Source organism: Eurosta solidaginis, chromosome 1 (assembly GCF_040869045.1).
Source record: "Eurosta solidaginis isolate ZX-2024a chromosome 1, ASM4086904v1, whole genome shotgun sequence".
NCBI classification, from domain to species: Eukaryota; Metazoa; Arthropoda; class Insecta; order Diptera; family Tephritidae; genus Eurosta; species Eurosta solidaginis.
Window position 1 is genome coordinate 299,136,838 of NC_090319.1, and position 15,537 is coordinate 299,152,374.

The following is a 15,537-nucleotide window of genomic DNA, read 5'->3' on the forward strand; positions in this document are numbered from 1 at the left end:
GAAAGTAAATAAGAAAAAAAATATGCATAATTTCATGTGGCATGAATAAAAACGATTATAATATTATGTCTATAAATAATTTTAAATTAATCACAATTATGTGATGCATTGAATTTTGTTTTTTTAATGTTCAACAACTTTCTTAGCCTATTTCAAGGCGCATATATATTATTATGTTTGTATGCATGCAAAATCACCTTTTAACTATTTATTTCTGCTTATTAATAAAAATTATTTTATAAAATAAATTTTTTTCATAACTTACACGTATACAATTTTTACACGTTTTAAACAATGTTGATGTAAAATACACTGAAAAAAATTAAAAATTAAATAATGAACAAATATAAAAGTATGCGCGTTTCATTAACTTTAACTAGACGCGCTTCTATGTAAGACTTTATATAGATATATATGTATATATGTATGTAGTAGGTATGTATGTATATATTTTTTATTGCACATTTCCATAAAAACAATTGTTTTTTCTTATTTAAAGTGTGTTTTTTATGTAATTATGTGTGTAATATTTGTTTAAATGTATATATATATTAAAGTGACTGCAGAACAAGCGCATATCTTGGCTTCACTTGCGTTGTATGAATGTATTACGGTGTACGTTATTAAACAAACTGATTTATTTTTTCGTAACGACGCAGCGAAGACCATATTTAAAGTTCAAGACCAAACAAAATTTTAAAATCAACAAAATCAATTCAAATTAATTTGAAATTATTTCGTATAAAATCATAAACGTGTTTGGCACTTTTGTAGTTTCTCCAAAATCGTTTCTTTTGTAGTTTTTACCGGCCGTAGTGTTGTTGCTTATTAAAAACTTCTATTCGAGCTCTAGAGCACACAAATATGTACATATATCAAAATGTCGAAAACCGATTTTGATTTTGCATATCCAATATATGACTTTATTGTTGTCGATATTTCGACCTCAGTTTGAAGTCTACTTCAGGAAGATATGTTGTGTGGCCTAAATCTCGAATAAAAGTTTTTAATAAGTTTCTCCAAAATTTTAATTTATAGTAATAATAATGCGTATGTTTATAAGAAATTTAATAGTCTACAAAAAGCAAGTATTTTATAATTTTCCAGAAATCCGAGAATTTAAAAAATATCCGAGCGCACTCAACTGCTATTTCTTTAATATTTAAAACAAATTTAGTATATAACGGGCACCCTATTGAATATGTTAGTGTTGCATATGTATATGTTATAACTTATGTGTACGTGCTGTGTAACATGGGACCGTGTCTCTGTATATTTTCAATTGAATATTTTCGAAAATTTAGGTTAAAATTTACCTTAGTCGAATAATATGAAAACAATTAAGCGCCTAAAAGATGCAATGCTTACGAATTAAAAAAATATCAGCGGTATAGGTATATACAAAGAAAATGCGCCTTAAAATATACACTATTTTCACTGTTTTATTTAAGAGTTGTTTTGGCGTGTATTGCGATTTTTAAAGCCCCGATGAATATTTTAGTATTCATTGCGGTTAGTTAAAAAACGTTACTACAAGTAGAAAACATTAAGTCAAATCATGACTTTCAAATTAAAAAATATAAAATAGTCTGAAGAACACAAAAGGCGCCCGAGGACCTATTCTATAATTTGATTCGAAGGACATTTTTTGTTTTGATTATAAAAAAAAAATTATGTGGCCTAAAAGCATTCGATTCGCATTTCCTCTTAAAACAAATTAAAGAATTAAACACCAGGGCAAAATAATTTTCAACCAGAGAACTTTAGCGAGTGCACATGAATACTTTAAATGATTTTATCGTTTGTATGCCTTTAGCTTATGAATTCGTCACATACTTTTTCGCTAACAGTGCCCACAATCATTAAATCTTAGTTAAGTTGTAAATATGTCACTGTTTATTATAGTACATATTTTTAGCCGCATCACTTTGTTCGCCACTTGAAGTTATTGAAAATGACAAAATTTTAAGAAATCGAACTTTGCACGTTCCCAGATGAAACAACGTAGAAGATTTTGTTAATAAGCTTCAGAAAATTTTACTCTTACCAAAAATTTTGGCATGCATGCTATTATTAAACACAGAAGATTAAAATGCTGGACATTTTCCCCTGCTTTGCATACTTTTAGGCGCTTCTGCTAAAATATGTGTTCTTCACACAGATTTGTTCCTGCTTGTGCAAAACTTCTTTCTTACAAAGTTTTGACTTTAAGAGGTAGTGTAAATTTAAAACTTGTGTCTGAAGTCCAAAAACGTGTTATTTAAGATTTATTTTAAATTTTCAAAAACAGTTCTCAAAAAATTGTCAGTGCGTTAAAAAATCAGCGTACTCCCTCTACCACACCGTTGGTCGTTGGTTTAACTCCCGGGCAAAGCAACATGGAAAATTAAAAAAAATTTGCTTTAATTTGGAAGCAAGTTTTTCTAAGCGGGATCGCTTCTCGGCAGTAATTTGGAAAACGCTTCGAGCATATTTCTGCCATAAAAAGGTTCTCAGTGAAAATTCAACTGCCTTGTTGATGTCGTTCGGATTTGACATAAAATATGTAAGCTCAACCTAAATCTCTTCGGAAATTAATCTTGCCAAATACTTATTTTTTATCATATGAGTTTAATGATACCGAATGTGCGACTATGCTATTTACGACCCCTAGCTTATATTTGCTCTGGAATAAGTGTCCTACACAAATGCACAAATCCTCCAACTTCCCTGTTTATTTTAATCCAATTTACTGCCGTAGGCTACAAATATAAATATATTGTTTTATAATCATTCCTGCTTTTTGGACTTTTTCCTCCTAATTTATTCCAACTAAAATATTTCCAACTTTTTTTGGCCCAGCGCTCGGTAGGGACCTCCTCGCTCAATTCAAGTTTAAGTCGGCTCTGATGCATATACTTGCGTTTGCTTACAAACATTGGTTCTGAAACGTCCTTTCTTCCTACTGACTTAGACTTTTGATTTTGATATCGTTTGTGGCTATACGGAAAAGGTTTTGTTACGAAATCCATTCAGTAGAAATGGGCTGTCAATCGTTAAAAAGTACCTTGAATTGAGCATTTTTGCTGTTATTGATATTAGAAAATAAATGTATATATACTTAACATGGAGACGTTTGCTAGGATATGTTTTTGAATTACCAATTCTTCATCGTCTAGCTTTTCCGATATTAAGATGTGGGCGCAAGTACGTGATGAAAATCATGTTGGGGTAGAAACCAAAAGAGCCATCCCGTTGTCAGTTGTGAAGTTTTCTGTCTAATTGACATGTTTTGCTATTCTTTTTAGTTATATGTCTTTGAGTGGTCTATAAGTTATACATGAAACACAACATGTCTTAAATTACAAAAAGGTTCAAATGAAACGCAAACAGTGTGATAATGATTTGAGGCGCGTTTACAAGAATGTTTAATTATTTGCATTATTCTGCTCGCCAGCCTCTCTTGTACAGTTCTTCGACTTTCGATTTTAGTTTCCATTTCAATTAAGGAAATTTAAAAAATAGGGTTTCGAAAATCTTACTTCCGAATCATTCTTAATTTAAATTTAATTCAGTGTGGAATTCTATAAAGATGTTTATCTATGACGTGGAGAATTCTGATTGGCTGAACCTCCCGTTATTCGACTCCTTCATTTGTAGTGATGCCAAGTGCATCACTAGTTGATGCATGGTTGCATTTTGCACTTTTAAGTGTGAGGGGAGTTGCCAGATATTACGAAACATAACGTAATGAAAAAGGTTAACTGGGTGGCACTATAAGTTCTCTAAATCCCAATTCAATTATATCTTTGTACACCTCCGCTATTAGGTACTTTTGAGATATGAGCCTGAGTTGTTTAAAATAAATCATCACGTATTGCAGTTTTGACACTTTTTTGTGAAGTAAACTATTGTTTTAGTACATATCATGTTTTTTTTTTTCATAAAAAAAACTGACTATATAATTGTTTGACACATATGAAAGCAAAATTTACAATTACAAAATATATAATTAAATTATTCAATTAGATTAACATAGATTATATTGTAACAGCAAAAAATAACATCAAATTATATATATTTAACTTTTTTACATAGCTAAAACATATGCTCAGGGTATACGCGTAAACATTGAAAATGCCTTGTAACTACGTAAACATGACATTATTTCATATAACTTTACTATGTTTACACGCTTTACTAGCTTTATGAGGCATTTATGTGTCTATACGTAACATCCTACTATAATTTTAATATTTAAATGTGTACATATGTATGTATGTCAGTATGTACGTATGTATTTTTTATACACAAAAAATGATTTTTGAAATTTTAAATTTTATACACACGCATATATGTAATACTCTTATTGCTACAAAAGGCTAGGTACATTCCCAAACATCAGAGTGCCGATATATTGCTGTTTGAATGTTTTTGTTTTTGTGTTCAATAATCGAATGTAACCAAATTTAAATTTTTTCTTGTCACACTTATGCTGCTACAATAACGAAAATTTTATAGGCTGTCTTGTTTTGATTTCGAATTCAAAACACATTGCGAGCATTTTGTATTAGCAATATAGGAGTATTACATATATGCACACATGTAATTTGCTTGAGGTGATAAATGTTTGTTTGTATGTAATTGATTGAAAATGTGTCGTAATGTGTCGCAGACTTTTTTATACTAAATTTGAAAAAAAAAAACATTTTGAGTGAGCATTTTCAGTGATTTTTTATTTTTTTATTTTGTTACAAAATAAAGCTGACTATTATTTGGTCTATAAATTTTTATTATTTTTTTGTTTAATTATATAGTTTGCACTTTATGAACATGTCTGCGTTTTTGGGTATTGTTGATAATAATGATGAGGATGATGATGGCGTAGGTATCGTTGGTGGATCGTGAATTTTTTTTTTTTTTGGTAGTAGTCGTAGTAATGGAAGTGGTTTTGTAATGGTTGTGTGTTGGACAGTGGTGGTTTTGCGCATGGTGGTGACTTTTTTGATTGGTGGAAGAAATGTGATGGGCGCATAACTGATTGATTTGATTGATTAAACTATGTAAACGTAAATTAACTCCTGACTCGTTGATGATTTCAAAGAATTAAGTAAATAAAATAAAATGTTTGTTTCTTTTTTGCATATTTTTTATTTAATTAATTTCATTATTTATTTTATTAAATATAAATGTGTTTTTTGCGTTTTACTTTTGACATGATGTAAGGAAAAAGAAGTTTATTTTTTAAAATTTTTAAATGGATTTAAACTAAGTTTATAAAAATTTGAAATTAAAGAAATATGTATTGTATATATGTATGCTTAATTAGTAGGTTTTTAACAATGTTTTCAAAATATATTTAGCAAAACTGAAAATACGCTAAATATGATAGCACAAAATTAGTTGTAAGTGGCTTTTGCATAAAAAAATCGGTATTTATGTTTTGGAAAAATATATGTATGTATGTACATAAGTATGATGAAGTTCTTAATTTGCGTTTTCGATACTTAAAAGGTTGAAAGCATGCAATTTTTATATATATTTTGCTATTAGTTATACTAAAAAAGTATAACAAAATTAATGGTGAATAAATTTTAATTTTTAATGCAATTAATTTCATTTTTTATTAAAAAAAATTGTAAATTCTAGTTGTGTTTTTGAAACTTTAGTATTGTCTTTTTATGCATTTGTTTTTTTGTTTTTTTTTTTTTTTAAACAATATTTTTTAAAGCAAATTAAATTATTGATTCTTTCACATATGAAACTAAATAATATATATTTGCATTTATAAACTATGTCGATTGCACTTTGTTTTAATTATTATTGAAATTTAAACTTAATTAATTTAACAATTATAAAAACAAAAACAATTAATGACACATTCAAAGGTAGCTTAAGTTCAAAACGCATTGTCGCGCGTATAAAATCGTATGTGCTAAAATTATTATATATTTATATGGTCGAAAACGAGCATGATGGCCTCAAGTTTATTTAAAATAATTCATGTGATTTTTTTGCTATCGTAACTTTTTTTCTTAATATAATTTTTTATTGGTAAAATATTTTTTTCTTTAAAGTTTTTTTAATATTAATTTTTTTCTTGTATCGGTAAAATATTGTTTCTTAACGGAATTTACTAATTCTAAATTGTTATTATTTTTTTATTGGAAAAATTTTTTTCTCAATTAAATAATTTTTTCTCGTCTAAAATAAAAAAAATATCTTTTGGTAATTGAACTTTTTTATAATAATTTTTTTTTTAATATAAGAAAGAAAATTACAGATTATTACCATAGCTATGCTTACGTGGTTGTGGTTGGCTGTAATTTTCTATATTCTGTTGTAATTATTTTAAGAAATTCTATAAACAAAATTATTTTAGCTCATAAAAAAAATTAATTATGAAAAAATTTAAAAAAAATACAAAAAAAATATATATTTCAAGAGCCCTAGTTTGAAAATATAAAAAAAAATTATTTATTAATAAAACACAATTTTTTTTTCTTTTGTTGTAAAGAGAATAAAAAAAAATACATTGAATTTTTTTTTTTTAATTGAAATACAAAATTAAATAAAATACCCATAGTTATGCTTTTGTGGCTGTAATATTCTGTTTTCTATATTAAAAAAATTCAATGAGAAAATCAATCTCAATTAATAAAAAAATTTTATCATAAAAAACAATTTTATTGAAGTAATTTATTTCAAAAATTTAATCAAAAAAATATTTAAAAAAAACGTATTTATTAATAAAAAAAAAATAGTTTATATTTTTTTTTTTTTTGTAAATAGAATAAAAAATATATATATTTATTACAACCAAAATTTTTGTAACCGAAAAAAAAAAATTGCACACAACCACCATAGCTATGCTTTTACTGCCGTCTTTAATTTTCATTTTTCAAAAAGAAAATAAAAAATAATTAATTAATTTAAAAAAATTTGTTTTTTTAAAAAACGTCTCTGTTTTAAATGTTTTATTAAGAAAAAAAATTTCAATTAAGAAAAAGTTTCAATGAATAAAGAAATTAAGAAATAAAAATTTGCAATCAAAATAAAACTTAATTACACTAAAATATTAAGAAACAAATTTTCAATAAAAAAATGCATAATTTTACTGATGGCTGTCGGTCTTTAATTTTCTTCTTTTTTTTAAGGAAAAAAAAGTTATATTAAAAAAAAATGTTTCCAAAAAAATTCCATTTTAGAAACTTTTTTCGATACTAGAACAGTAGAAAAAATCCAGTTCAAAAAAGGCCATCGCGCTCGTTTTCGATACCACTTTTTATATATTAAAAAAAAATCAAAACATGCTAACAACAAATTGTGATGTCTATAATTATTAATTTTTTAAAAGCTTCACATCTTCTAAATAAAAAGAACATAACTTAAATTATAAATAAAATATAAAAATTTTAAAATTCATTAAAATCCAATTACTTAAAACCTAGATATGCAGTATTAAGTGTGTACCACGCAATTGTTTCAAAAAAGGAATATTTTTTTCTGGCATAAAAATAAAAACAGTTTTTGTTTTGGGCAAAACTTAAAAATCAAAGGAGACTCAGAATGCGCGCAACACATTTTTACCACTTTCTGTTGCTGTTTTGGTTCAATGTCACTCCATCGCTAAACACCATTAAACATCGTTATGAATATCACCACCATGAACATCATTATCATTCTCATCATCATCATTACCATCCTCATACTCCTTGTGAAACACAACAGATAACAAACAACATTACGAGTCAGCTGCTTCGTTGTGTTTGTTACCAGTGGTTCGTTGATCATTTATTATTATTTTTTTATTACTCATATACATATAACAAACAAAAAATTGTAAATAGTAGCATTACAAAGATTGCAAAATGAACTAAACAGTCGTAATGAAAACGAAAGGGGAACAACGAAAAGGCAATTAAGTAAACACGAGCAAAAACTTCAAAATGGTACTTTTTATGAGGGGGTTTATTAGGGTGGAATAAAAACGGTAAACAAATTTTATATATATGTAGATATATAAGTGTATATTATACATATGTGAGCGAATACTAGTTAAAGCAAAATAATAAACACATATCAAAGGGTATTCACGCTTTAAACCTTAAAGTTTTACATGTTTGTTTAAAATTTGCTATTAAAACCTATTTGCTTTTTTATTTATCATCATATAATGGAAAACATTTTCTTTTATATATTTTGGAGAAAAATTAAAAAAGAGATCAATATAGCAACAATTAACATGAAAATTTAAATTTTTTATAGAAACAACCTATATAAGTTACTAAGTAATTTCTAAAGCTAAATATTTACCTTCTAATATGGGTGACTGATAGGGAGGGCGAGCGCAGCAATTTTTTAGGTATAGTGTTTGTCATATATGTATTATCTATGTAAATTTCGATATGCTATATATATGAAAGATAGCACTTTCAAAATTTTTACATAAAGATATTATTTTTAAAAATTTTGAAAGTGTTGCTTTTCGTATAGCACGTCTGTATGTAAAATTGTGTATATCATTGTCAAGTCACATAGACGCAAGTATACTTTTTCACATGTGAAGAGTGTTTATAAGTTGAAATAAATTAGCAAAACATTATATTACTGAAAATGCTCAGAAGTATTTTTTTTTTGTCTTTGAGCGCTTCAAAAGCAACAAAATAGCTCACTTCGGCTTTTAATATTATGAACACAAAAATATAAAAAATTTTACGCAGCTTTAAATTGTACACAGCAAAAGAAAATAACAAATGCAAAAAAAACACAATTATAAAAAGCACCAAAAGTAAATAATATAATTACTAATTCGTAGTAATATTTAACATTGCATATCGACGTGCCAAGTGAAAAGTAACACTTCCAATATTTTTACGCCGAATATTTTAAAAATGATCTTTCTTGGTTAGCACGTCGATATACAGATTGTTTTACATACGGAAATTTTCGAAGTTGAATATTATTTCAAAGATTTTCTATATACATTGTAGAAACTCTTTTTACAAACAAGACAAATGGCAACGATTTTTAGACAAATAATTTTGCATTTTGGCAAGTATGCATATTTAAAAAAAAAAATGGGAATTGTTTTGTTTATTTTTGGGAAAAGTATTTTGTTTGCTTTTATACCACAATTTCTAAGGCAAAACTCATCGATATTCCCATTGTCTCAGGGATTTTGTTTAGTGTAGCGACTAAATTATTGTATGCTGGGTAGGTGCTTTGCCATCGGCTAATGAGAAAGCAAACAAATTTTTTTTCTGATAAAATAGAAAGCAAAAACTAAGTTGTCTACGCGTTTTGAAGCTTATGCGCCTTCTTCAGGGGTTAAGTATAATGTGTTGGGTATGCTGGGTTGGAACTTTACGAACAGTAAATCATAAAGCCCAAATTAGGTTTTCATGGCGTATTTAGTATAACGAATGTAGTATTGTATGACGGGTTATTGCTTAACGGGGTCGGTAAATTAAAAAGCAAATATTTAATTTTCCGGTAACCTATAAAGCAAAAATTATGCGTTTCAATATATGTGCGCCTTCTTCGGGTGTTTCGCATTTAGGAATTGTTTGGCTGGGTTGAAACTTTACAGCCGGCAAATTAGAAAGCAAAAATAAAAATTTCACGGTAACGTAGAAAGTAAAAATTAAGTTTTCTTTGCATACTTCTAAGCGTTTCAGTACATACGGGTCTTCTTCAGGGGTTTAGTTTTTTTTATTAAAAGTTATTGCAGTAACAAATTCGATAGTCATGTGAATAATTTTCTATTTTGAAAGTTATGCTATTTTCTTATTTAGTATAACAACAAAGTTACTATTCGCGCATAGTAAAATATTTAAAAAATTACTTCAAAACAAGAAAAAATAATTAGAATTTTGACACAAATTTTTCCTGCAAAACAAGCACAATTTTTGTGAAGTACACAAACACATTTTTTTTTTTTTAACATTTGCTGGCGCAATTAAAGGAAATATTTTTATACGAAAATCTTAACTGTTTTCGATATTTCAAGATAAATTAAAAAAAAAAAAGTACAAAAGATTGGCTTTCCGAATTAAATCAACAACGGCTCTTTAGTCCGAATTGTATGGCTTAATAATCTACGACACTGCAAACAACTCAGGTAACTTCAGATTTAAATAAAATTTTAAATTAAATAAAATGTTAAAAAACATAAAAGTACGCATAAAGGGTATTCGTTAACTTCAGCAGGCGGATTTTCAAACGAGAAAAAGCAAATTAGCAAAAAGTAACCAAAAACTTACACTAAAAGTAAAACTAGCATTCACTTGTGTTTTCCACACTTTAACAAATTGCTGAATGCAGAGCTTTGATAAGCTTATTAAGTTAAAAATATGTTAAACTTTTTTTTTTGATAAGTATTAACATTAATTTATTAAAAAAAAAAAATTACATAACATGTTTTTATAAAATTAAAGAATATTTATGTAAAGATTCAAAATTTTCTATAGTTTTATTTAGTATTGCAATTTTCTGTCTATCTGAAAGAGAAGTTCAACTTTTCAAATTATTTAACTATTTGAATTATGTAAACCATTTGCCAGCTTGTGTGTGATTGCTCGTGAGATGATAAATTTTATTTTTTAGTACTTTTTTTTACAAATCTAAAAATTTAAATGTAATTTCGTTTCGTCAAAAGTTATATGTAATCTTTTATTTTTTCAATTGCTCTTTTTTTTTAATTTCTAAAAGAGTTAATCGAATTCTTTTAACTACAATAGTTTGTTGTATATATACTTTTATAATTCACTATTGTTATATTATTATAGAAATAGTAAATAGTAATTCTTTTTTATAAATTTGTTTTTCGCCGGCTCTAAGTCAAATTTTTAATAAAAACACGTAAGTATTTTTTCTTGTTTTACCAATATGTTTCGTTGAGTAACCGAAACATATTGGTAAAACAAGAAAAAATACTTACGTGTTTTTATTAAAATTTTGACTTAGAGCCGGCGGAAAACAAATTTATATAACACAAAAAGGTCGCTAAACACTTTAGTTATAGTAATTCTGGTTTGTCTCCTCAATTTTTTGTACAAATTATCTAAGTGAAAAATGTAAGTTTTTATGTATGTATGTATGAATGTATGTACGTCTCTATTCAGTTGTTTTACTGTTATGTAGTTTTTGGCTTAGTCTTGCTAATTTTTTTAAGTTTTTAACTTGCTTTTGCACTTTTTCCCAACTACAATAACAATCCTGTGTTGTTAAACATACTTAACAGTGTACTTTTTCGTTTTTATAATGTAATTTTAATAATAATAAAATTTCTCCTAATTCATTTACATATGCACGTATATATATGTAAGTAAGTACTTCAGTTGCTCTTTATATCTTTTTTAAAAATTTTTGTTTTGTTGAATTTGTTATTGTTCTTTTGCTGCGTTTTGCCTCATTAAAATTATTTTACTTACATTAAACGCTGCGTTTTTATTTTTTATTTTATAAATTAATTTTTTTTTTTTTTTGTCGAGTTTCATAAGTTTATTATTTTTGTTTGACTTGCGCGCAGCGTTTTTTTTTTTTTTCTTTTACAAAATTTTGTTCTTTCATTTTGTTGCTTTTGTACGCTACACTCTCGCTGTTTTCTTTTGTTTGCAAGCTTGTCGTGTGTACTTTTAAACTTTCTTAGCTCACGTTTACTTGAGTAATTCTTCATCTATCTTTAAACTGCTTTCTTATATATGACTTGCATTTTCAATCTTTCACATTATTTATTTAACATTTTTTTTTGTATTTATGATTTCTGTTTTTTGTCTGCATGAATTCGTACTCCTTAATGCTTTATAAATTTTTTTTTCGGTTATATAGTATCTTTTGTTTTGTTTTATATTCTGTTTCAATATTACTTCGTTATTTAAGTCACAACAGTGGTTAATGGAATTTGTCGCGCTCTCTTTGTCTCCTCGTCGGTGATTTTTTGTTCAATTAAATATTGCGCTTTGGCAATGGCACTCGGTTGACCAGTTATTGTTACAATACGATTTCTAGTGCCAGGCGCGAAAATACCCTTTTTTGAAATTTGCACATTTGCGCCAGATACATGCTGAATTTCAACTAAACTACGACCATTTGGACCTGTAATTTTAATGTTTCATTATAATTGATTTTTATACACAAATGCAATATATATATATTATTTTTTTTTTTTTAATTATATTTTTCATATATAAAAAAGAACATGGAAAACTACTATTAGGTACAAATTGCTCATTTCGGAATGCAGGTATACAAATAAATATAAAATTTTTTATGTATTACATTCATTAAGAAGAAAAATAAAACATTATTTAAAAAAAATTTTATTTTCAAATTTGCGTAGATTTAGAAATTGTTAGCAAATAAAAATATAAAACCAATTTTAAAAATATTATTTTCAAAAGTTTGCCAAACTAAAAACGCATTAGTAAACAAAATTTTTGTAAATTCGTTTGTTAAATTTGTGTTAGCGAAAGTATTAAACAAAATATTTATAGCTGGTTATAAGAGCTTAATAATATTACTAGGCACCTAAATACAAACTAACTAGCATACTTATGTGTATGTGTGTATGAATATTTGCATATGTTTATTGGCGTAAGTTTATTCATAAATGTGTGTGTAAATGAATATCGTACTCAAAGAAGTATTTATTATCCATAAAAGGCTGATTTCCTGTAGTAAGTGTTTTACATACATACCTCAATATTTGCTTTAATTTTCTAAAGAGATTTCTATATATTTAATAAAAAAAATTGTATTCTAAACTGACTTAAAAAAACTATTACGAGGTATTTTTTCTACTAGATTATCATGTTTTGAGTTTTTAATTGTGAACAATTGAGCCCTATCTTTTTATGAAGCTATGACGGTCTGATCTGTTAGTGCTCAACATTGAAAGAGTCCACAGTCTTGAAGTCAGCGATATTGCTAACGTCTGTGTCTTAGGAATCATACAGAGGGATCTGCAAATTTGAGACACGGTGCACAATTTTAAGACAAGCATTTTTTTGTACTTTGAAGAAATTGCTTTTAAACCATTGCTTGATTATACTTCGGAAAGTGTAGAGCAAAGCAAATTGAACAGAAGACATGAAACTAGAGAAGTATAGTATAGTTACATTTAAGAGGAGCTATTCCACGTCTACAAGAGATGTCATCAAAAAAGCTAAAACCACAAATATGCAGATGCTAGGATCAAATAGAAACAAAATTTAAAACATTCACAATTCTAAAACTAAATTTTCAGTTATGGACGACAAAACCTATTTTTAAATTACAGATCCAAAATATAAAAATTTGGCATAAAAGAACAAATTTGGCAAGCTACTTTGGGGCGGTGCCGACATCGGCATCGTTATTCATTATGTTAACCATAAACACTGGTGCTTACTAGAATACTGTCTTCGCAAATGATTTCTGCATCATGATGAATCTACAGTTAATTGACCGGGTTTGGATTCAGGACAAAATATTATGTCAATTTTCCAAGATACTTACATACAATTATTTTGAAATTTGATGGGAACGAAAAGCTCAATAGTTCAGTATTGGTTATTTAAAATTATAGTTCTAGCACACCGCATATTTAGTTGTGCCCTTTCACAAGAAGTGGAAATAAGGCCGCGCTTCTCTTCCAATTTTCGCCGTGCTTCTTTTAATTTTCCCTACGAATTGCACCGACTCCGAATGGCATCTGCAAGGCAGATCAATCTTTTCTTGAGTGAAATACACTCGGAATGTTTGCCAAATTACTATTTTTTTTTTTAAATAGAAAAAACTTGTTTCCTAATTTTTAATATTAATTTGAGTGCAAGCTGAACACAGGATCCTCGTTGTGGGAGGCGGAGCACGCTGCCAGGTATGTGTACAAGGAAAGAACATAATATTTTACAAACAAAATTGCATTTTCTAATCACATTGAAAAAGTCATTGATTAGGGTAAACAAACAAACTTCCAGCTTGTTTTAAGAACTAGGCAATTCACAAAGTATCCTATCTATCATATCTGCTATATTTTAATAAAATTTTATATTGGTAACTACGGAGACAACTAAAAACCTAAGGCCGAGGACAGAGTGAAAGCGAGAGCCGTTGCTATAATATTGTGACGAATATTAGTGACACTAAGTGATACTCCCATCACTAATCTGATACTAAGTAAATAAAGCCACAACAACAATAAAGCAAGCAATCACTTGTATCTACATAAACGAATCAATCATTATGTCTACACATATGTACGTACACGCAGCGGAGAGAAACGCAAAAACACTTGCATATATCTCATCTGAGATGCTCACAAAAGTAGATAATGTGCAAGTATCACTCACATATAAACGCGCATATGAGAAGCTATAACGTGCATATATAGTTATAGCTGCTAATTTTATAGCTGGTAACTAAGTTAAATTCTTTAAACGCCTAAAAGTATGCGAACGAGGAAATCACAAAGTATAAAATGAGGTAAAGCTGAGAATCAGTAATCAGTTTGATTTAAGCACGCTATCTGTCGAGAAGTAGAAGTGTTATTGTGAAAGTAGTCTAATAAAGACCATTTCGCATTATTGAATATTGGTGTTATTTATTCAACAGTTTAGTCATTCGAACGTTTGCAGAAGGTTGCAAATAAGAGGAATTTCCATAAATTTGCAATATGAAGGCTTTGAAAATTATTTTTTTTTGAAAAACTGTAAAAGATGGCAGAGTGCCGAAACGTTTCAAGCTTGTAAAATATGTATATAAAAATAAAAATTGCCTCTAGCCTAGCCTAGCTTATAGTGAGCACCCTGCCCTCAACCTAAGACTTTACAACAAATACGAACCTCTTGTGAATTTTCTCTTATAAATATTCATATTTCCAGCGAACAGGGCAACTAAATATCTGTAAATCCTAACTTATTAAACTAACAGCAATAGCCACCTTAAACATATATATAAATGGGTGAAAAGTTTTTCTACATCATAATGATTGTAACCCTCACGCTAATAGCCTTGACTGGGGTATAACAACACATCAATTATAATATTTCAAGCCCTTACAGCGAAAATATTCAGCATATACACAATTTTTGGAACACTTGCTGTTAATTAACAAAAAAAAAAGTTGTTTCACACTGCCAGTAAATTGAGCAATTAAATTAACAGACAGCAAAATTAACATTCTGAATAGTAGGAGACCCCAACAACAGTTAATATATGGGCATTTTATTTTAAAGATGTAAAATGCAAATTCATATTCTACAAAAACCAAAAATTTGATGTGTAATCTTTATTGCCAATATATATTTAATTTGATTTATTTTTTTTTTTTTTTAGGCACTTTTTCGTTTACATTTCCCTGCTTAAACCGTTCAAACTTCATTATCCGAAGTTATTAATTAAATTGTTGAAAATTGGTAGACTAATATTCTGGCTATTAGGGCTCGATAGCGCTGCATTATGAATGTTATATTAATACTACATCTAATTACTAATTAATCTCCTATTTAAAACTTTTATAAAATTTGTATCAAATTTCGGTAAACGATCAACTCATTTATAAGGCATATTTCTAAA

At 27.6% G+C, this 15,537-nt stretch overlaps 1 protein-coding gene across 18 annotated transcripts in view; it reads right to left on the minus strand.

Annotated features, from left to right (window-relative positions):
• ps (RNA-binding protein Nova-1-like protein passilla) overlaps window positions 1-15,537 on the minus strand; it is a 310,155-nt gene that overhangs the window by 16,636 nt on the left and 277,982 nt on the right. For all 18 annotated transcript variants that reach the window (XM_067761209.1, XM_067761216.1, XM_067761212.1 and 15 more), the window contains one exon: window positions 1-12,078. This exon is cut by the window's left edge and continues 16,636 nt beyond it. In XM_067761209.1, coding sequence (XP_067617310.1) covers window positions 11,858-12,078 — 221 coding nt within the window. In that variant the 3' untranslated portion in view covers window positions 1-11,857. The remainder of the gene's footprint in view (window positions 12,079-15,537) is intronic.